This window comes from Callorhinus ursinus, unplaced genomic scaffold (assembly GCF_003265705.2).
Source record: "Callorhinus ursinus isolate GAN/ISIS: 27379988/994484 unplaced genomic scaffold, GSC_fseal_2.0 scaffold13, whole genome shotgun sequence".
NCBI classification, from domain to species: domain Eukaryota; kingdom Metazoa; phylum Chordata; class Mammalia; order Carnivora; family Otariidae; genus Callorhinus; species Callorhinus ursinus.
In genome coordinates this window covers 7092047-7115673 of record NW_027397075.1, presented here as the reverse complement: position 1 = coordinate 7115673, position 23627 = coordinate 7092047, and the positions used below count along the sequence as shown (strand labels likewise).

The 23627-nt window shown below is 49.4% G+C and overlaps 1 protein-coding gene across 14 annotated transcripts in view; it reads left to right on the top strand.

Moving 5' to 3' along the window:
- CLEC16A (C-type lectin domain containing 16A) overlaps positions 1-23627 on the top strand; it is a 200126-nt gene that overhangs the window by 2780 nt on the left and 173719 nt on the right. For 13 of the 14 annotated variants that reach the window (XR_012380441.1, XR_012380442.1, XM_025855519.2 and 10 more), the window contains exons 2-6: positions 9140-9268; positions 12866-12999; positions 18435-18583; positions 21296-21401; positions 23159-23282. Coding sequence is in view for 12 of the 14 variants with exons in the window: in XM_025855519.2 (XP_025711304.1) it covers positions 9140-9268; positions 12866-12999; positions 18435-18583; positions 21296-21401; positions 23159-23282 (642 nt within the window). In the remaining 2 variants the exon portion in view is untranslated. Of the gene's footprint in view, positions 1-9139; positions 9269-12865; positions 13000-18434; positions 18584-21295; positions 21402-23158; positions 23283-23627 lie in introns of those variants that run through there. The other variant, XM_025855522.2, reaches the window with a different exon arrangement.

Sequence of the window (23627 nt, the reverse complement as noted above, 5' to 3'; positions counted from 1 at the left end):
GATCTCTAGCCAGGGTTCTGTAGGAACCCTTGGAAGCTTTCTGGGGGAGGCAACACCAGAGCAGAGTCTTCAAGGACAGAGCCATCATGTGGGGCCACAGGATGTGGGAGGGGGACCCTGGGGTTTGTGGAGTATCAATGTGGGGCTGGTGGTTGTAGGAAATAAGGCTGGAGGTAGAATGGGGCTTGGGCTTCGTCTGACATGAAGAGTGACCAACCATCCCGGTGTGCCTGGGACTGAGGGATTTCCCAGGACATGGGACTTCCAGTGCTAAAACCGGGAAAGTCCTGGTCACCCTAATATACTCTTGGCTTGATCTAGGGCAGTGTGGGTGGAGAGGAAAGATTAAAAAGGATTTTTTTTTTTTTTTTAAGATTTTGTTTATTTGACAGAGAGACAGTGAGAGAGGGAACACAAGCAGGGGGAGTGGGAGAGGGAGAAGCAGGCCTCCCGCTGAGCAGGGAACCTGATGCGGGGCTCGATCCCAGGACCCTGGGATCATGACCTGAGCCTAAGACAGACGCCTAACGACTGAGCCACCCAGCCTGCCCCAGAATTTAGATTTTTTTTTTTTAAAGTTTTTTTGGACATGCAAAGCACCTAGGAACCCTCCCCATTTTAAAAATAATTAAGAACAGTTTGAGATTTAAAGAAAAATCGAGAAGATAGTAGAGAGCGGGAATTGCTTTTGAACCACATTATTCTTCCTAACATTCTCAGCTTTCCAACTGGAAAGGAATCTTTCTGTTAGAGTTCTACTTTGCTAAATAATGGGAAACCGTGTGCCTGTGGTCCTTGTGTACTGAATCGAGTTAGAGATTCAGTCGAAGCAGACTGAGATAGTAAGAGGCTATTGGCTACACGTCATGGGTGGTTTATTGCCCAGACTGGTAGCAAGGCCGTGACACTAACAAATGCCCACCAGCAAGCAGAACCTTTACTGAGATGGAGTTGTGGATTGCTTCTGAAAGATCACCTTTAGCAGGAACTGCAAGTCCACAGATTGGTAGAACTGTTTTGGTGTTGTGTTGTGCTGTCCCCTTAATTCTGATTACCTTTATGTGTGGGTCAAGATTCTTGGTTGTGAGTGACCAAAACCCAGCTGGAATTGTGTTACGTCCCAAACGGAACTGATCGGCTCCTGTCCCTGAGCAGTCTGTCCTAGCTAAGCCATGGCCAAGTCCAGGTGTTCAGACAAAGCTGTCAGCATCTGTCTCTTTCCAGTTGTCTCAGCTTTCTTCTGTGTTGTTGGTGTCATTCTCAGCAGGCTCTAGGCTTACATCGTATCAGTATAGCCATCCGTGGGAAGAAGCGCTTTTTCTCTAAATAGTGTCCAGAAGTGAGTATAGTTGGACCAACCTGGGGTCTCATGCCTGACCCTGAGCTAGTCACTGTGGCCAGGGGTATGGGGTGCTCTAATTGGCCCTTGCCCCCAACTGGGGCAGCATCAGCTCCTCCCAAGCTAGTGGACAGAGAATGAGAGAAAGGGGTGGTTTCCCCTGGGAAAATCTGGGGTTCTTACCCAAAGAGAAGGGGAATATGTATCTAGCAGGCAGATGCTCACCTGTTCCCGGTTTAGTCAACTTTTGCCTAAGATAGCACTGATTTTTTTTTTTTTTTAAAGATTTTATTTATTTTGACAGAGCGAGCGAGGGAACACAAGCAGGGGGAGTGGGAGAGGGAGAAGCAGGCTTCCCGCCGAGCAGGGAGCCCTATGCGGGGCTTGATCCCAGAACCCTGGGATTATGGCCTGAGCCGAAGGCAGATGCTTAACGACTGAGCCATCCAGGCGCCCCAGCACTGATTATTTTTAAGGGTATAGTATTGCCAGACTGATTTTTTTTTTTAAGGATATCATATTCACCATATCACTTATAATGAGCCCAAGGCACCCATTATGTCAAGTCCAAGTTCATCCATCCAGGCCTTCAGAGTGCTCTAGACTCTCTTGCCATCCATTTAGTTTTGGAGCACAGGTGAGGGCCTTCTAATGCAGGCTAGGGAGTCAGGAGCATCCTTGGTAGGCAGACACCCATTTAAAGGGAGGTCTAAAAGATGAGAGGTGTGCCAGACTATAGGGGGTAGGGTGGACGCAGGGATGCTGTAGGCAGAGGAAACAGTGATTGAGAGGCCTGGGCGGGGGGGGGGGGGGGGAGAGGAGAGGGAGAGAGAGAGAGAGAGAGAGAGATAGGTAGGGGCAGGCTCAGGTCATTCAGCAAGGGGTTGCATATGGGGGCAGGGGGAAGTGTAGGACCCCAGAGCAGATCGATGAGGCAGGAGAGGTCACAAAGACCTCTCCTTAAATCACATTAAGGAATTTGGACATCAGGCTGAGAACACTGGGCAGCCCTTGCAGGTTTTTTTGTTTTTAACTGGAGTGCTATGGTCCAGCCAAAATTTGCAGGGTCGGTTGGGGGAGGGCCCAGCAGGAGGTGGGCATCCAGTTGGACCGCTGCGGCCTTCTGGGAAGTGACGGTGGCCACCTCCTCTAATCCAGGGGTGTTTCTTGTGCCACTTCACCTTGATGGGCCTCCTGTCTCGCTCTCTGTGACACACATCTCACACACCCACCTGTCTGCATCTTTACTCTCTCCACTTGAGCACTCCTCTTCCTGCCCATCCAAATGCTCACTATATCACTGAAATACCAGTTCTTCCATAAAAATTATCCTGGTGACTTCAGCAAGAAGCTCTGCTGTCATCTGTAATGTCACTTGTCCTCATTCCCACTCAATACATTCTCATGTACAGTCTTCCCATCACTAGAGTTAGACCAGCCATTAGATGCTCTGGGCTTTTCAAGCTTTGTCCCAGCCATGAGTTAGATCCCCAGGAAGCTGGCCAGGGTTCCTCAGGCTTGCCCTTTTGCTGTCACAAATGGTCTTACTTGAGCATATGTTGTCTCTCCCAATTTGAGCATAAGCTTCACAAGGACAGAGACCTGGGTGGCTTGTTCACCTGGGAATTGTCAGATGCTGGCACAGGACCTGGCACCCAATGAGTGATCAGCGAGTATTTGTCACAGGATGAACGAAAGAGGCAAGTTCTGGCCAGGCTTTTCTTAACAACGGCCTGCTCTGGCCAGTTTGGTCCCAGCATCCATGCTGGAGCTGTGACTTTGTGTGTAGGGCTGCAAGCCCTGCCTGCACCCCTGTGTGGTTGTCAGCATCCCAAATCTCAGACCCAGTCTCACTGGCTGGCCCAGTTTGACATCTTTCTGGGGTGATTCATCGGGAGAAGCACTGCCTATCACACTTGTCCCCAATCCTCTGGTCTCATTGCACCCCATGTGGAGCTTCTCCTTGTCTTGTAGGCCAGAGGGCCGGGTATTGACCACGTGTGGTTCCCAAGGCACGGAGGGAATGCTCTGGGTAGTCTCTGCCATGGTGCTGAGCAGACCGAACAGACAAAGGCTCTGTGTCCCTCTGTCCCCCAGACATTGTTATTTGGGGATGTGTGCTTTGTGGGGAGTGGACTTCTGGTCTCCTTAGGCCTCTGCCACTCCACTTATCCTTCCTCACACTTTAGCTTAAGTTTCAGGATTTTCCAGTAGGAGCATCCTAAGAGGCATATTATGGTACAGGTCATAAAACTTGTATGAACTTAGTGTGTGTCTCTGAAGTGGACATAACGATTATTGACTGTAATGGTTTAACCTGTGAAATAAGTGACTCTTGAGAGAGCACAGTCTGTGGAGGCAGAATTTGTTTACAGATCATCCTTGGCGAGGAGCCTCTGGTGTGTTGGTTGTGCACTGGCAACAGGCTATGGTTTTCTATCCAAACATTTCAGACTCTTCAACTTACCACTCAACATAGAGCTCACGCCTTTGCAGGGTCTGATATTGATTCTACATTCTACAGAACTTGTGCTGGAGATATGATGTTGGCTTTTTTCTGAAGAAATAGAGTAAGGGTCAGTTAAAAGTACTGACTTTAAGATCTGATATGTATTTTCATGCCTTTTTGGTTTGTTGTTTATCTGCTTGGTTTCCTTGCATGCTAGGCATTCATTTATAACTTCATGTAAATGCTTGGCTAATAATAGTGTTTACTTCGTTGTTTGCATTTTCTATCCTGTCATGGTTATAAGCAAGGGGTCTGGAGTCAGACTGCCTGGGTCCACTGCATCAGGACTCTGGGCAGATCCTAGCCTCCCAGAGGCTCAGCTCCCCGGAGCATCAACCCCGCTTATTTTAAGGGTTTAATGAGTGAATACATCTGAAGTGCTCAGAAGAGGGCCTCGCAAGAGAGCCTAGCTGCAGCTGTTTTGATAAAAATCTGCACACACAGTTTGAGAGAAAATGTTTTCATTGTACCAGTGATCATTGTGAGAGAAAACTCTGTCCTTTTGCCTTTGGAAACTTATCTGAGATAGGGACAGAGCCTTGCACACCAAGACAGCCATGGTGGTAACATCGTTGATCATCTATAAACAATGAGGAATCCTGATGTCTAGCAGAAGAGTAACTGCTGTGCTTGTCCTGTCAACTGTGTAGCCATTACAGATGCTTGGAAATGGTTGTCAATAACAAAAATGCTTTTATTACCTTAAGAGGGGGTGGGAAAGATGGGCAGGGAAGTGGATCTACAGCAGGAGCCCAACTACATGAATATCCACAGCAAAGGAAAAGACCCAAGGAAACAGATCACATTCCAGCAGTGCTCATCTCTGGGCAGTGGCCTAATTGACAGGTCTCTTTTGTTGAAGCATTCAGCCTTCCTAAAATGAGTGTTATGCTCAAAATCAGAAAGTTATTAAGCTATATTGATATCTCTAGATAGTTGAATTACTTGATCTTCCAAAGCTCTGGAATTAGGTGCAGCGTTAAAATATTAAACCTCAATCCATTCAGCTATCCCCCCCGCCCCATACATTTAAGCAAACATGTGTTGAAGGCCTCTTTCTTCCTTCCGCATTACCTAAAACCGTGTGCTAGGGTATATAGTGGGCGTGAAAAGATGAGCAAGGTGCTGGTACAATCATCATAGAAATTTGGAGGTTGAGATGTAGTGGGTATTTGCATCTACCAACAGCAGACATTTAGAAAATGAGTATTTCAGGTGCTACCGTTTACAACAGCATCAAAAAAACATCAGTTACCTATGAATAAATCTAACATATGCCAGACTCTATTCAGCCAACAATGAGAGAAATGTAAATGTCATGATGTTACCTTATTGTAAAGTTCCCTCTATATTTAGCTAGAGATTTAGGGCAATCTTTTATTTATTTGACAGAGAGAGCCAGCTAGAGAGGGAACACAAGCAGGGGGAGTGGGAGAGGGAGAAGCAGGCTTCCCACCGAGCAGGGAGCCCGACGCGTGGCTCGATCCCAGGACCCTGGGATCATGACCTGAGCCGAAGGCAGACACTTAACGACTGAGCCACCCAGGCGCCCCGAGATTTAGGGCAATCTTAAATCTTAGCAAGTAGTTTTGTGGAAGTTGAGAACGTGATTTTAAAATTTATATGGAAATGTAAAGGGCCAAGAATAGCCAATACAATAATGAAAAAACAAAGGGAAAAAAGTTGGAGGACTTCCATTATCACATAGCAGGATTTATCGTAAAGCTGCAATAATCAGACACCGTGGTATCAGCACAAAGGTAAATGAATAGATCAGTGGAACTAGGGCATTCAGAAAGAGTTCCCACAAATGCAGTCATCTGATAAATGACAGGGGTGACATTAGAGTGCATTGGAGAACCCAGGACCTTTTCAGTAAATGACGCTGAGTCAACTAGATTTCCATATGGAAAAAATTTTAGCCAATATCTTACACCATACACAGAAAAATCAGTTCCAGATGTTTGCTAAGCCAAACTGCAAGGTAAAACAGAAACTTCACAGTAACAGGTGCTTGCTACCCTGCTCTCTGAGGCCTTGCTCCCATACCATCTCCCGTGACGGAGAACTGCCCATCCTTTGGCTCATTGCACGACCCCTGGCCCCCAGCTTCTGGGATTTGTAAGGAATAAATCTTGTGACTCTACTTCCTTTGCATGGGTGTGATGAAACTACACTTTCAGTCAAACGACCCGGTGGGTTTCACTTCCAGTGTGGGAGCGACCGTACTCAGGGTGCTACTTGCTGCCCCCATGTGGGTGCCTGGTGCCTGTTCATTCAAGTGCATATTCTTAACAGCACACCAGCTCCGCTTCTCAACACAGAGGGCTTCACCAAGAGATGCCAGGAGTTAGAAGTCAGGACTGGTCCTAAAGATTTTAAACCCTCCTATCCCTCTTGGGCGTCTTCGGAGCCATAAAAGCCACTGCCTCTCCCCCTGGGCCAGGAGTGTGTTAGTGGGATGCTGTGGATGATCTCCACAGAGGGAAATGCCAGAGTGGGGAGGATCTGCCCTTCCCCCTGACGCTGCCCACGATGCCTGCCCCAGCAGGGTAGGGGGCATACTGTGGGTCACATGCCGAGTGTCACTGGTGGCCATGGGGTGAGTGATGCAGCAACACCGAAACCTTAGTGGGAGCTGGTTCAGAACGCACACTTGGGGCCTTGCGCCCATAAGTCAGCTTCGGTGGGTGCGTCTGGGGTGGGGAGCTAGAATCTGCAACCGAACGGGGATTCTAATGTAGGGGGCCCTTGAAGCACAATTTGGAAAACTCCACTCTTTGAGCTTCTTGGGGAAAAACGCATAGGAGGGGAGGTGGAGGCAGAGATTCATGAGTGGGTCCTCCTGCATTTTATCCAGGGTGCTTCAGTGCTGTGGAGTCCTCTTCGCACAGGGGGAAACTGGCCCCCACGCCCACGTGCAGCCCTGCTGGTAGATTTGGGCCCAGGTGGTGGAGATTTCTGTATTCGGAGAGCTGTTCTAGCTCCTGTGTGTTAGAAGTTGCATGCAATCTTTTGATTCAGTGATTAAGTGACGCACTGTACTGTCTTCAAAATATAACAGACAGCAACAATACTAAATAAAATCCAGCCCCCTAAAGCAGATTAGGCCTTACTGTTCTATCTGCAAGGTTCTACCTCTTTATACCCTACCCATTTTGGGGGATTTTCGGTGGTAGGATCCTGTCTATTCCCGTCTTGCTCTCACCAGCCCCACCGCCACACTGAAGTAGCCATAAAAGAAGTCAGAAGGTGACTCCTCTTGAGTCGGTCCCTCTTGGTGTCCCCCTTTTCTTCCCAAACCATGACAGCCGACGTCAGTCTGTGGGCCCTGGACATGCTGTCTTTTTATCCTATTTTATTTTTTTTAAGTTTTTATTTAAATTCCACTTAGTCAACAGTGTAATCAGTTTCAGGTGTACAAGTTAGTGATCGTGCTCATAACAAGTGCCCCCCTTAATCCCCATCACCTATTTCACCCATCCCCCCCTTCTGGTAACCATCAGTGTGTTCTCTGTAGTTAAGAGTGTTTCTTGGTTTGCCTTTTCCCCCCCACGTTTGTTTTGTTTCTTAAATTCCACATAAGAGTGAGGTCATATGGTATTTGTCTTTCTCTGATTGACTTATTTTGCTTTGTTACATTCTCTAGCTCCATCCACATCAGATACAAAAATACTAACTCGAAGGGAGGGGGCTTCTGGCTGGCGCAGTGGTAGAGTGTGAGATTCTTGATCCTCAGGGTTGTGTTTGAGCCCCACGTTGGGTGTAGAAATTACTTAGAAATAAAATCTTAAAAAATTGAGGGACAACCCTGAGGGAGAGAGGGGAGTGCCTTTGGGAGCCAGGAGGCAGGGGTGTCAGCATCTTCAGGTCTTCTTGGAAGGGATACATGCACCCCGATGTTGACAGCGTTATCAACAATGGACAGATTATGGAAAAGAGCTCAGCTGCCCGTTGCTAGATGAAAGGGTAAAGAAAATGTGGTATACATATATATGTATATGCCCACACAATGGAATATGACTCAGCATTCGAAAAGAGTGAAGTCTTGCCCGTTGCAACGATGCTCTTAAAGCTGTGCAGGTGGCACTCCCAGGGCATCTGGCGAGGCACTAGTCCCCACACCACCCAGGACTGGCCTCAGTGATTCTTCCGGTTGTCCTGACCACCGGTAGAGGCCTGAGGAGGGGACTGGGTCTACCTGCCTCTACCCCAGCGGCAGGCATAGGCCTGGGGCAGCAGAGGCCTTCCAGGAACACTTGGGTAGGTGAAGCTCAGGGCCATAGCCTCCCAGACCCCCCCTACAGTAGGTACCCAGCAAATGAGGTCAGTGCCCTGAACTACAAGCCACCCACTTCATTTGAGCTGTGAGTTCTGGTGGGAATTCCATTTTTATGATTTATTTACTTAGAGAGAGCGTGCACGCACGGGGTGGGGGGGCGGAGAAAGAGGGGAAGAGAGTCTTAAGCAGACCCCACGCTGAGTGCAGAGTCGGGCATGGGGCTCAGTCTCAGAATCCTGAGATCATGACCTGAGCTGAAACCAAGTGTCAGATGCTTAACTGACTGCACCACCCAGGTACCCATTTTTTTTTTTTTTTTTTTAAGATTTTATGTAAGAGAGAGTGAGACAGCGAGCATGCAAGCCGGGAGGAGCAGAGAGGGGGCCATTTTCCGTCTTGAGCAGGGAGCCCCAACTTGGGGTTCGATCCCATACCCCTGAGATCATGACCTGAGCTGAAATCAAGAGTTGGACGCTTAACTGAGCCACCCAGGTGCCCCCCAAGGATAGCCTTGATTGTACGCCATATTTGCCCAAGGGACTGGCTTTGAGACCTCCCATCCCTAATCTGGGGCTCTGGCTCTAAAGCTCTGCATCAGCCTGGCTGAGGGTTTTTATGCTAGATGCTCAGCCTGGGCCATGGGCTTCCATTTGCTTCAACAGCATCAGGATCACCTGGGGCTGTGAAAAGGCCCGTGAGTCCCGCTGCTTCTGAGTCTCCAGCTGGGCTCCAATAGCCCCACTTTATCCAGCTTTCCAGGTCATTCTCGTGCACACGGGAGCTTGAGGATGGCCATTTTCAAGAGCTCGATGATTCTCTTGCGTCTGTTTGGGTTGGCATGTTTCCGGTTAACACTTCACAGCATTGCCTGCCATTTTTCTTGGGTGGTGAGTTGCTTCTCCGAATGGGAGTTGGGCTAACCACATCTGAAAAAGCACAGCCAGATTGTCCCATTGAACCTGGCATATATTTCAGTTCTTAATCTGCCATTTTCTTTCCTTTCTGTCAGGTATCTATACCACGTCTTGACCAAAAACACCACAGTCACAGAACAGAACCGGAACCTGCTAGTGGAGACCATCCGTTCCATCACTGAGATCCTGATTTGGGGAGATCAGAATGACAGCTCTGTATTTGAGTAAGGGTTTCCCAATGTTTTTTGTTTTTGGACTCTCCTTCCTTTGAATATTTTTCTGAATGTATGCCATGAGTCATTCCTGTGACGTCAGGATTTGACACCCATTTGGGTCTTGTGCAGATCTCAGTCTATCTCCATCTATATAAAATGACCTTGAAACACTGGAGAAATGTAAGCTGACAGTGGGAACGTCAGGGAAATGAGTGTCTCTCGAAAAATCTGGAAACCTGATAGACAATTTTCCAAATAGTGTCCGACAATTTCCCCAAAGGAAGGAGAAAATGTCCTGGGAAGTTAGCTTCTAAGTGAAATGAAGGGACCTTGCCTTGGGGAGACACGAAGAGCTCATCTTTGTTATGTTTACTGCTGGGTAGGCACAGTGCTGAGCTCTTGATGAGATAATCTAAGTCTCCCAGCTGCCCCCGGAGTGGAGGCCCTCCTGTCCTGAGCATCGCCATTTATGCTCAGGGTCGCACAGCTGGTAAGTGGCGAAGGGGCTTCTCCTCATTCATGGACAGCCTCAGTTTCCTCATTTTTTTAAGGGGGGGAGGGGCAGAGAGTCTTAAGCAGACTCCACACCCAGCACGGAGCCCCAGTGCAGGGCTCTGTCTCATGACCTTGAGATCATGACCTGAGCGGGAATCAAGAGTCGGACGCCCAGCCGAGTGAGCTGCCCAGGAGCCCCTCCTCATCTTTAGAGAGAAAGTTCCTGCCCAGCGCCTGGTACAGAATAGGCACTCAAGAACTGTTACCACATGATAATTTGTAAGGATGTCCCTCCTGGACAGTTAGAAAGCAAAGACTGGAAGCTGTGGGCAGCTTCCCCAGTAGGCCTGTCTCCGAGTCTGAGTGCAGAGGGATCTGGCTTATGACAGCCACCAAACACAGATTTATTTTTATATGAAATATTCTCAACTCTAAGTACGGAGGCCACTTAAAAAACCCATTTAAAACAAATAAAGGTGTTCCGTTTCCAACCTGGCTTCTTCTTAGATATTCTGATTTTCCAGATAGCTCTCTGTTTTTATCAGTAGGGTTACCTAAGATAAAACTATTTGTGGAAAATGCAAACCTGTGACACTGGCCTTTTCCCCAAAGGAGAATGTGAGGAAAGGGGGAGGTGTTGTCTGCAAACGGGGCTGGCACCCTTTGAGGATGCACAGGGAATCAATCGGTTGGTTAGTGTCTCTTGGAAATGTGAATGACCTTTGGGTTAAGGGTTAGAAACCGTGTCCCCCTTGACTAGAGTGGACTTTCTGAGCCCATCTGTTGTCTCAGAAAAACTGCTGAGCCCTTAGAGGCCCAGCGATTCCTAAATGGCTCCCCAGGAGAATTTATTTTTAATCCATTTCTTTATTTTAGAATAATCTTAGATTTATAGAAAAGTCACAAGGGTGGTACAGAAAGTTCCCAAACACCCCTCACCCTGTCTCCCCCACTGTTAATATCTTATCTGACTGGGGTGCATTTGTGGAAACAAGCTAACCCTAGTACGTTAGTGTTAAGTAAACTCCAGACTCGATTTGGATTTTGCCAGTTTTTTCATGAAGATCCCCTTGCTGCTCTAGGAACACAGTCCAGGCTCCCACAGTGCATTTAGTTGTCATGTTGACCCAGCCTCCTCTGAGCTGTGACAAATTTTCATTCTTGGTTCTGACCTTGATGGCTTTGAGAAGTACTGGCCGAGGGTCCTGTAGAATGCCCTCTACCCCCGTCTGGGTTTCTGTGATGCCTTTCTCATGATTAGCCTGGGGGTTATGGGGAAGAAGACCACAGTGCGCTTCTCATCCCACAATATCAGCAGTCAAGATACCCACCTGCTCTCTGGTGAGGTTAATCTGATCGCTTGCTTAAGGTGGTGTCAGCCAGGTTTTTCTACCATAAAGCTGTTCTTCTCCCCTTTTCCTACACTGTTCTCTGAAAGAGAGTTGCTCCATTTAGCCCACCTGGGGGCGTGGGGATTTAGCTCCAGCTTCTGGAAGTGGGGGGTGAGTTTCTACATACATTATTTGAAATTCTTCTGCACGGAAGACTTGTCTCTTCTTCCCGTTTATTTATTCAGTGATTTATTTATATCAATATGGGCTCGTGGATGTTTATTATATACTTTGGATTAAAGTATACTGTGGATCCAGTACTGTTACTAAATGCTGTGTTATTAATACTAATTAAAACGCAATACTGCATTATTGGATTAAAGTAGACTTTGGGTCCAATACCGTGTTATTTTTTGTGTTGCTCCAGGTCCAGCTTTGGGAACTGAGGGCTCTTTCGGGTTTGGGTCCCGTGACCCTTGACACACCCCGTCCTTCTGGTTTTTTTGAGCACTTCCTTACTTCCCTGTACTCTAAGATGCTGCAGGCTCATCTTGTATTTTCCTTGCCCCAGATCTAGAATTAGCCATTTTTCTAAGGAACCCCTCCCTCCCCTAGGGAGTTTTAAAAATCCAGGCTCCTGGATTTCATGCTAGACCTGCAGAATCTGTCCCTGGGCCAGGTCTAGGTACAGACATTTTAACAAGTTCCCACGTTGGTCATGGTGCTGCTGTGAGCTTGTCGGGGGATGCTGATGACTTCAACCTGAAGCAAAGGAAGACAAAATAGGCCAAATGATAGAGATATTCTGGGGATCAACGTGCATGGCATTTGTAGGCAGACAGGTTCCCAGAATCAGAATTGGAAAAGGTTTGATTTCGTGTTTTTCTGGTTTGCTTATTCGTTTACCTTTTCATGAATTCAAACAGAAGTTATGCAGCACTGAGCAAGAGCCAGGCCCATGATCCTGCCACCATGGAACTGACAGCCGAGGGGAGAGAGACCCCCAGAACCAAGTGACAGACACTTGTGACTGCAGGGACCTGTTCTGAATCACCCAGAGGAGCAGTTACCTGGTCTTAGCTTGCATACGGAGGACACATAACTAGAAAACACCATTTTCTGCCTTTCAAGAAAGGCATCAGGGGGTCCTGTCTCCATTGTAAGACTAAAAGAGCCAGCGTGTACCCCCAAAAGTCCATGTCCCCAGGCTGCATGTAGACAGATGTTCTGTCTAGAACAAGAAAGGCAGAAGCTGACCTGGGGGCTGGGTAGTCCCCCCTCCCCCATCAGCCCCTTCAATCCCTTCTAGTTCTTTCCCCCCCAGATTTGGAAACTCTTTTACTAGCATTATCTTGCCCCTTTGTAGGGAATTCCAGGTGGTGCTGTTTAACACGCAAAGATACCAAAGCAAAGGAAAGAGGCCTAGTAAGGAAAACTAAGGATAGAGAGCGTTAGATGGGAAAAGCTGCCTGGCAGGTTTCTCAGCACAGGTAGATTACTATGTAATCACAGTGCATTAAGATCTTCCCCATTCTGCTTCCCAGGATCAGCGCTGTGCTCACATTCTGGGGAGAGAGCGCAAGAGGCCACATTTTGCTGTGGTGGAGGACGGCGTCCGCGGGGAAGCCGGGGCCTTGCAGGCGGGGTGATCCAGCTGCTCTGCAGATGCCTTTGGGGGTCGGGGGCTGTCCACACCCGTGTGCTGTGTACGTGGCCAGTGGATGATTTGTATTTCCACGTGTAGAAGCAAACCACTGATGCTTTTCCATTCTCTCCCCAGCTTCTTCCTGGAGAAGAACATGTTTGTTTTCTTCTTGAACATCCTGCGGCAGAAGTCGGGCCGCTACGTGTGCGTTCAGCTGCTGCAGACGTTGAACATCCTCTTTGAGAATATCAGTCACGAGACCTCACTTTGTAAGGACGATCCTTGATACTTGCCTCCTCACCACTGAGCTTTGGCAGCACGTAGCTTGGCGTGGTTTCCATGCTGCTTTTGCGTGTCTGTGCTTAACTGTGTGTCTTTGTGTGCTCGGGCTGCTGTAACAGAAGGCCCTGGATTGGGGGTTGAGACCACAGAGATCTATTTTCTCATAGTTCTGGAGGTTCGAAGTCCAAGATCAAGGCGCCACCGGGGTAGTTTCTGGTGAGGCCGTTCATCCTGGTTTGTAGATGACCATCTTCTTGTTGCTTCTGGTGTGGCCTTACTTTTTGTGTGCACACACGCAGAGAGAGAGTTCTGGTGTCTTCCTCTTAGAAGGACACGAGTTTTTTTTTTTTTTATCAGGGGCCCACCCTAGGACATTGTTTAACCTTAATTACCTCCTTAAAGCATCTGTGTCTATGTAGTCACAGTGGGGGTTAGGGCTTCCTGGTGTGAGTGGTGGTATCATGCAGTTCGGTCCATAACACCAAGTTTATCCCTGTGTGGTGTGGTACCATGAAGGGCTGAGAGGGCTCCCCTCTGCTCAGTGATTTTGGGCTGTTCCCATTTTTTTCTTTATAACTTGTCAGGGTCACTGAATCATCAGCCAACGGAATAAGGGCTAGAAGCAGCAAAGTGAGGAAGAATGGCCCAGGAGTGTGCAAGGGTGTGGCTCGGAGCTGCTTCTCTGTCCTCACTAAGCCTGGGCTCTACATCTGAAGCAACCGCCCTGTGAGGGCCGTGCCCTCACTTAGTGCCCAGGGAGTTCCAGTCGGCAACCCGTGGTGACAGCTCTAGCAAGGCCAGAATCCAGAAGGGACTTCGGCCCAGCCGAGTTAGTTCAGGGGTCCACAGCTGGGGGTGATTGTGCCCCTGGAGGGCATTTGTCATTGCCTGCGGACATTCTCGGTTGTGGTCATGGGTGGGGGCTGGGGTGTTGTTGGCATCTGGTGGGTAGAGCCCAGGGGTGCTAAACATCAAACAGCACACAGGACAGCCCCACACAGTAAAGGATTATCTAGCCCAAAATGTCAGCAGAGCCGAGGGCAAGAAACCGGGTTTAGCTTCTCTTCCTGCGTGCTTGACCTCTAGCTTTGTTACTCCTAAGACAACTACAGCCGGCCCCAGGCCCTGCCTGCCAGAAGCTGGGAAGAGAAGACAAGTGGCTGAATGTCTGTGTCAAAGGTGGGCTCTAGGTCCCAAGACAGGTTTAGAAAAAGTTTCTGGTGGGTGGAAGGAGGTAGAGATGGTGGCATTCCCCCTCAAGAGGAGGCAGGGAGCTCGCCCAGGCAGGGCTGTGCGTGGTGGCTCTGGGAAGCGGCCACTAGGTGGTGCTGCTGTCCTGGGAGTCTCTGCTCACACTTCCCGATGAATATGAGTTGACGCATGTGAGTTGACTCACTCTCCCTAAGTGGTTTCCCGTGTTAACAGCTTTTGTTACCCTGGATATGAATTGTGTGCGGTTTCTGAAAACTCCGAGCGGGGAAGACCCGGCTCGGGGGTGCAAGCTCCGGACTGCGACCCACCAGGTCCCGGCCCGGCTCTGTCACTTTGGCCTTGCGTGGGCTCCGGGGGTGGACTCTCCGCTCCCCGCTGCGGTTTCTGCTTCTGTGAAGTGGAGAGGATACTCATATCTGGGGAATAGAGTGGTCTGAGGATTAAGTGTGACAGCAGATGTGCAAAATGGAGCCTGGGGTCTGGCAGATGGAGGCGTCCACTGGAGCTGCTTTCATCATTAAATCCAGCATTCCCCCAAATGTCTATCTATTCTCGGGTAACCCGGCCTAAGCCCAGCTAGCCACGGTAGTTGGGATGGTAGAAAATGCTGGAGTTTCTGGATCACATGGCTTTTCTTGAATTAGGACTGAAAAGGGGGCTGTTCTATGAGAAACGCAGGCAGACGTCACTGTCTTTAGGAAGAACTCACCAGAGAGCTTTTATAAGCCCTGCAGAAGGGGCAGACATCACCACCTTTTACAGCACTTCGATTGGGGGCGGGGGGGAGGAGGACACGTGACTTTGGCTCTCATTTTTATTTTCCAGTCATAGGAAGGAAACGTCCTTATTCTGAAACAACAGCACCAAAAACCAAACAGCACAAGAATATAGAAAGCAAAAGTTCCGCAGAGCCTCTCCCTCACAGTCCAGTGGACACATAGCATTTTGCCATTTGTTTCTGTTTTCCCGACTTCCTGCCGTATCTCAGATCTTCATGCATCCCGTTCACGTGCCCCCACCTAGTGTGGCTCCGGAGCTGCGTCTTGCTGAGCCCTGAGCTCGTCAACCTGCCCACGGTCATCGAGGTGCTTTCCGGGTTTTCACTATTACCAGCAGCCATTTCACAAGTGCACCTATCGCCTGTCGGGTTCGGTGACCTAAGTCACAGAGGGCCCGAGAGACTGAGATTACTTAGAGACTCCTGGGTTGAGAAAAGGATACCACAGAAAGTCGGCCACCCAGTGAGGGGGTAGTAGAAAAATCCCAGCCGAATAATAGAGGCACCTCGGCTGCCTCCACGGTGGCCCTCACCACCCACAGAGTCATCCTGTGGAGGCCCTGGAAAAGTCCCTGCTGGGGAATGATGGGAGCATGTGGCTTTTCCAGCTCAAGAGTGCAGCCGAGAGGCTCTTGGTTGTATGTCTGAAGCTGCCAGCAGCGGCGTCCATGCCCCTGGTGGCCTGGAAGCCGCCAGCCAGTCAGGGTGGGGCTTCCCGTGACATCTCCATAGTCCGTTCTCCTGCCAGCTCATTCATCTCCAGCCACAGCCAGGACAGAATGGGGAAGAAGGGCTCTAGGCCTCAGGATCACCTGGGCTGCTTGTTACAAGTTAAGATTCTAGGTGGGTAGGTTGTGGACTGTGCACAGAATAGAGCACTACATGGCAAAATGGAGGAAAGGAGTGGATTCTTGCCTCTGCGTGTGGCAACTCGGATGCCTCTCAGATATGGTGACCGGTGACAGGCCAGAACACGAGAAGCGTGCGTGTCATGTGGTCCATGGATAGGAAGCTCGAGAACAGGCAACACGAGTCTGTGTGCTTCAAGTCAAAGTAGGGCTTATTGTTGGGGAGAGGGGGTTGACTGTGCAGGGCTGTCAGGGAGCCTTCTGCGGAGCTAGAGATATGTTCTGGCTGATCTGGATGGTCCTTACGTGGTGTATAATGTTTGCAAAAATTCATCCAGCTGGACACCTGAGATTCGTGGTGTGTATATGTATATACCCCTGTGTGTGTGTCTATATGCTATATATACATATAAATACATAGGCACCTGGATTTAAGATTCACCTGTATGTAAATTTCCACACACATCGAGCTGTACACTGAAGAGTTATGATGTGTGTAATGTCATTTTTAAACAAGTCAATTAAGATTCTTAGGACCCCCCGCCCAGACCCACTGCCTCCTGTCTTGGAGCTTCAGGATTTGCCTCAGAAATTGTTAGAGTCAGGAGGTAGAGAAAACTGTGCTAAGACTACAGACTGCAGGGCCTGTCTCTAAAGCCAAGAACACCCAGGATGCTTTTCTGAGGGCAGTGGCTTTCCTGGAGAGCTGGCTTCTGAGAAGAACCCAGCAGTGGGCGCTGCCATGGTCCCTCTTGCCGCCCCGGGCTCCTGGATGATTCTTTGGGGTGCATCTGGTGATGGCAGCCTTTCTAGTCGTACTTTGGTTTAGGTTGGGTACCTCTTTGGCATGAAATAACAGTCTGTTTCCCGTTCTCTCCCAAGACCAACTGTGTTTGGTCCTGGTGGCTGGAGGGTCAGTGGGGTCTCCGGGGTCTCCACGTAATACTGCTAAGAGACATGGTGGTAGCTGCCATTACTGCGTGCTTTTGCTTTGTGCCCCTCACTGTCCATAGTGCTTCGTCTGCTTTAATCCTCACAGCCGACCCCTGGGGAAGGTACTGTTATTCCTGTTTTTGGACAAGGAAACTGGAGAGTAGGGAGGGTAAGCGGCTTTCCCAGGGTCACCCAGCTAGAAGGGGCAGGGGCAATGTGGCTCCAAGTCCCCTTCAAACGCAAGGCTTCTGAAATACGAGCAGGGCCCCTTAACACGCCCAGTGTACCTCGTCCACCCCAGAGATCTGAGTCGGTGGGCGGGGCTGGGGCCCAAGGTTCCATGTGTCTGATGAGCTCCAGGTGATGCTGGGCTGCGGGGTCTGAGGACCAGATTTTGAGTAGCCAGGTTCCCAGCCATTGAGCTTTACTGCCTTACCACATCTGCCTGCAGGTGTGGGTGTTGATCCCATTATGCCTTTAACTATTGGGGGGTGGCGGTGGGATGGTGCAGCGCTCACAGACTGGCTGCCCACAGGATACACAGTGTGGGATGGCAGCACCTACTTTGCAGGGTGGCTGGGAAGGACCCAGAGACTTGCCTGGACAAGGACCCAAGGCCAGGGTTGCGAACTGCAGGCCCACAGGCTGCAGCTGGCCTGTAGACCTATTTCTGCCTGCCAGTCCAGCATGAAGAACTAGCTGGTCCTGTGGCCACCATTGCAGAGTCACAGGCAGCCTTCAGATGTTTTCCAGCTTCCCTCACACAGTTGGAGCCTCCCCTGGTGCTGGGCCTCCATTTCTGCAGGGGCTGGGGGTTTGGACGAGGGTGGCCGTTCTGCAGTTGACCCCCCTGCTTCGGGCCCTTGCCACCCAGCCTTCATTATTCATCCCCATTAGTGCATGACATTGACACAGACTTTGACCTAGGACCTGACTTCCAATTCCATCTCTGGGACTGACGGTCTTTGTGACGTCTGGAAAGTTAATCAGCCTCTCTGAATTTTTTTTTTTTTTTTTTTTTTTTTTTAATTCTCAGCAAAATGGGGAGAACAAGACCTGCTGGGCCGGATCCGATTGTTGTGGTGATAATGTAAAGCACTCAGCCTGGTGCTGGGCGTGGAGTGGAGGATTTGGCATGAAGTAGCTTTTAGGAAATCATGTTGCTCTATGGGGAGGAAAAAAACCACACAGCCCTTTGTCACATTCAGGGATGGCACTGTGACTCTTGATGGCAACATGGAGCAGCTTTTAATAAAATACAGTGCTTTTTCCCCTCATGTGTGGGTGGTTTGTGAAAATGCCCACACACCAGCACATCTGCCCCACCCCCACCTCTATGTTGAACTTTGCCAGCAGGGAAAAAAATGTTCAGAAGTTTTTTCTATTTGGTGTAGGAGGGAGGGGTAGCCCGGGCCTTTCTCTCTCATGGCTCTTGTACTTTCTGGAGGCTGCGCATAGCGGCTGCCTGATTTCTGTGTTGGCTAAAGGTGAAGTTGCTCCCTGTTGCCCTTTTGAACCCCAGCAACCCAGAAGCTTGATGGGTTCGAGCATATTCAGAGTCCTCTGTTACCTGACTTTGTCTGCTTGGCTTTCCTCCGACACGAATTAACCCATCTGTTTTGTGTTCTGTTTTTTTTTTTCCTCCCTCTAGATTATTTGCTCTCTAATAACTATGTAAATTCTATCATTGTCCATAAGTTTGACTTTTCCGATGAGGAGATTATGGCCTATTATATATCGTTCCTGAAAACACTTTCGTTAAAACTCAACAACCACACTGTCCATTTCTTTTACAACGAGGTAAGTAAGTGCCAGAGGGGTACGTACATTGGGGCGGAAAGCTAGCCGGTCAGAACAGCACTTTCAGGCCGGGTGGCCTCATATCTGTTGACAAAGCACTTGCATGCTCACCCTTACCTGATGTTCATAGCGACACTGTCAGACCTTGACCTGCTTTAAAAAAAAAAAATGTTGGTGGTTTGTTTTTTTTTTTTTTTTAATTTATAAGTCACCTCTCTGTTTTTAAGTAAAATTCAGTTTGTGCTACCCGAGAGCATTGCCTTCTCGGCAGGGAGAAGGGCCTGAACGTTAACTCGGGGCTGTGCTTCCCTGTGGGAAAAGCCTGCAGTGTGGCTCGCCCTGGCTTTGCCACTTCCCTGCTGCATGACCTCAGAGACTTCTCCGTCCTCCGAGCCTCAGTCTTCCCATCTGGGAACGGGGATGAGAATCTACACCTGGCAGGATTTTCCAGGGGTTGAATTAAATGAGATGATGTCTTCAAAGCCCCTAGTACGTACCTGGCTCCTTAAAATCACAGCCATTGCTGCCCTTCACTAGCTAACGTCCCTGGTATTCCTTGGGAGAATTACTAGCAATTTTAGTAAATAAGTTGCTGCTGTTTTCATGGTGAAAAGGAACTTGAGAAGCTCAGTTTATCTCATTGGTAAAAGGGACCGATACTGGCTCTCCTGGTCTGGTTCATCCTGTGGCCGCTTCATTGAGGATGCAGGCTCTTTTCATCTGTCTGCTCCGCTGATCATATAGTTGGCAACCGTCCTCAGGCTTGACCCCTCATGGTCTCAGGATGGCTGCAGCAGCTCCAAACATCACATATTCATGCACCACTGCCGAAAAGCCTGAAGAGATCGCTTCCCTTCTTGTGTTCCTTTCTAACTTCTAAAAACACTTCTTTCCCAGAAGCCCCCCAGGAGACTTCCTCTTGTGTCTTCCTGGTCAGAATCGTGCCACATCTCTCTCAGCGGGTGTCGGGAATTTGGGAGCAGCCTCGCAGGGCAGCTCTGCTTGGTCTTTCATGAGGCTAGATGTGAAGGCTGGATCGGGTTCGGGGGATCTGCTTCCAAGGCGGCTCACGCCTGCGGCAGACCAGTCAGTGCTGGCCTTTGGCGGGAGGCCTCAGTTCCATAGGCTTCTCCAGTGGCTGCTTGAGTGCCTTCATGGCATGGCAGCTGGCTTTCCCCAGAGCAAGTGACCCAAGACACCAAGACGAGCTGCAGTACCTTTTGTGACCCAGCCTCAGAGGAGACACACCATCTTTCCCACCATGTTATTCAGGTCACACAGGTGGGCCCTGACCCAGTATGGAGAGCATGATAGCACATGAATACAGGCCACTGTATTGATGGTCACTGGGCCGTCCCGGAGGTGGGCTACCACACAGCCATGTGCTGTCTGCTTCTGTCTGCTTCTCTCTAGAATCAGACCGTCCACTCAAACATACCCTCAGAGTGTGGGCAAAATCCATCCAGCTGTCCCCATGGGATGCAGCAAGAACAGCCTGGAGTGGGGAAGAACTGGTCTCAGAGGGAAGAAACATTAGTTGTCAACCACAGCCACAAAATGTATGGCAGTTTGAAAAATTAACATCGTGTGGCCCAGTATCTGGCAGATGGTAGGTGCTAGTTCACCATGTCCAGAGACACGTAGATGATCTTTGCATCGTGCCAGAGACTCCCCGGGTGGATGAAATTCAGGCCAGAGAGAGGTAGCTCCACTCAGGTGCAGCTGGGCTGTGTACCCCAGGATGAGAGGATAGGACCTTGCGATTCTGGGACCAGAGCGATGCTTCTGGAAGAACATCCTGCTGGTCACCAGGGGAGCTGTAGCAGCCTTATTTTTGAGGTGGGCTCAGTTTCCTCTTGCATGTCGGCCAGTGCTGTAGCTACCACTTGCCAAGGGTACACGTCTAGTGCTCAAAGTGGCATTGCCCCCATTAGACAGTTGTCACCGTGCTCTAGGCCGGCTGTTGCCTCTTCCCCACGCCCTCACTGCCCACGGGTGCCCTTGGAGCGGGGATGCAGAGCCATGTGGGACACTGGCCAGGAGAGGGCAGCAGAGCTTGCCCCGCACAGCTCTAGGCCCAGATCCAGGCCCCAGCAGTGCAGTTCTCTGCTTCGGAACTGCTTTGATCCCTTCTGATGGTATCTGTTTAATGCCAGCAGATTCCCCAACCCCTCCTCCTCCATGGTAATGTGTTTATTTTTAGTATTTCTAAGTAGAGAAATGTGTCCTAGCCAGAAGAGATTCTGAATGCCATAAAACTTCACACTTGCCTTTCATTAGTTGAAGTGGCCTCTGAGAGTAACAACCGGCCTCACTGCTGATGCTTGTTAGGTGGGAGGTCCGGTGCTAGGCTCCAGCCCCTGAAATCACCTCAGTGACTCCTAGCATCTGTGAAGTGGGCGTTGTGATTCCCATTTTATAGGCGCAGGCACAGAGGCTGAGGAATATTATAGCACGCAGCTGCGAAGTGGCAGGACACATCACAAGCCCAGGTCTGGCATTGTCGAGACCCTTTTTTATTTGTTCTGGGACTGTCTCGCCTCCCCCATTCCTTCCCACATTCCCCACTGGGAATGAACCACTGGCTCAAGGTTCATGGGGGATAATGGTTTTTTCCACTTTTATGGATATTTGGTAGGATTCAGAAAGCTGGGTGGGGGGAGGCCTGCCCTATGGGTTTGTAACTCGTTTTTGGTACTTCTTTTGTTTTAGCACACTAATGACTTTGCCCTGTACACAGAAGCCATCAAGTTTTTCAATCACCCTGAAAGCATGGTTAGAATTGCTGTAAGAACCATAACTTTGAACGTCTACAAAGGTAAGCTTCCCTAGGCACTCAGGCCTTGTCTGATTTCTAACCTGACGGCTGGGGCTTGCTCTCTTGAGTCTGTATACACAGCTCTCCGGTGGGGACAGGGGGCTCATGTATGACAGCTGGGGTTGCATGTCTCATGAAAGGCTCGTAGTCATGGAACATTTAACAGGCCTCTTCCGTGAAGTTTTGTGCCACTTCCCTTGCGTGCACTTAGTCCTACATGTTGAAGTCTCCGTACGGACACACAGTAGTAGTAATGTCCTAAGACAGGCACGTGTGGGACTCCAAGCAGCCATGTGATACTTAGATAAAGCGGAGTTGTCTTTTGAATATTATATTTACATTTTTGTGTTTCAGGCTGTAAACTGTACTTAAGTACAGCCTGGGGTTATGGGATCTTTAAATAATGTAGAAGCATTTGATGTCACGAACAGCAGGGGGCAGCATTGTATTCTCAACGGACTGCAAAGTCCAACAGATTAGCCTTTTGTCAAGATGTACTTAATGCCCAAAACGTCGCCTCTGGGAGAAAGCCCTTCCACGGGTTCCTTGCCCGCCTTGGCACAAAGTCTGGCTGGACGCAAGTTCCCTCGCCTGGAACTGCCCCCCTGAGGGCATGCCTTCTCTGCTTGACACTGGGGTTATTCGCCCTGGAGTCACCACACTGGAGCTGGGACTCCATATTCTCAAGGACTAAAGGGCTTTGACCTTCATGAGTTTTGAGTTATGATGTTATTACTTGAGATGACCCCTAATTGGGGGTGGGAGGAGCTCCTCAAGGACTCACTCCAGCCTTGTTGTGGGATTGCTCTAAACTGAAGAGCCTAAGAGCCTGGTGGGCCCCCCCCCCCCCCCCCCCCCCAGGGTTCCAAAGGGAGGGTCAGAGAGCTGGATCCAGCCCTCAGACGTGTTTTGATTGGCTTAGGTATTCCTTGAAAAGATACATAGTTGCCAGTATTTAAACACGGGGAGATCTTGGGTCACTCTGTGGGTTTCTGACTTGAAAGTAGAGACTTGGCTGCTCGGGGCCCACAGTCTTGTAGGGCAGTGGTGAGCGGGCACTGAGAAGCAGCGCCTCTCCCTGGGGTTGAGGCTCGGGCTCCCTAGTTCACAGGCTGGGTCTCCCAGCCTCACTCACTGAGTCACCAGCCCACCCAGCAGGCTGCTGAGTTTGTGCCCTGGTCTGAGCCCCAGTTCTGCCGCCCCTGCTCTCTCCTCTCTCTTGTTCTCTTCCAGCCCATATCTTTAGGTGCCTCCTGCCCTGGCCCTCTGTCCCTCTGAGCAACTGTCTCACCATCCCAGTTCCTAACCCTGTTAACTGTTGTCTGTTTTTTGCCTTTCCTTCAATGACGATTCCTGTGTTCCTTATTCCAGTGTCATGTAAGTTATTAACTTCTGGTTTTCTGCTTTCTTAACTTATCCTTACACGTAATATACAGGAAACTTGCCTGATAATGGCATGGTTTCCATTGTAGTTAAGCTAAATACATTGCTGAGAAGTAGCCTTTCTGATTGCACTATTAATGTTTAGCCCAATTAATTCATTTTATTAACTATAAAAATAGCATAAGAACTGCCTTGATGTGTATGGTTTCATGAATAAGATAACCATTTTTCTAGTATTCCCAGGAAAGACAGAAAAGGTTCAGATTATAGCAGAGAGCTTTTTCATTGTGGGTTTTTTTTTTTTTTTAATCTCCCCCAGTTATTTTTGGTAGCTTGACTTTTTTTCCTTCTTCTTCTTTTGTGAATTTTCTCAGTGGATAACCAGGCCATGCTGCACTATATCAGAGATAAAACCGCCGTTCCTTACTTCTCCAATTTGGTCTGGTTCATCGGGAGCCATGTGATCGAACTTGATAACTGTGTGCAGACTGATGAGGAGTAAGTGACCGCCTTGTGGGGGGGAGTTGGGCGCGGGTGTTTCCCAGGCAGAGAGAGTAGTTAGGGGAGAATTCCATTTTCATCGAGGGGAAATAAAACACTAGCACGAAACTTCCCCACCTGTGTGTTGGCCGAATGTGGACTTCTGTCCTCGGAAAGGTTCCACCCACCTTCCACTTTTTATAACTGCGGAAAGTTAGAAACAACTCTCATACCTCCTAGAAGGGAAGAGGGTCACTGAAATCAGCGCACCCGTATATGGGGTGCCAGGCAGCTGGTAGGAAGAGTAAGAAGATCCGCCACCTGGTGAGCAGATAAACAAAATGGGGCGTTTGCATACAGTGG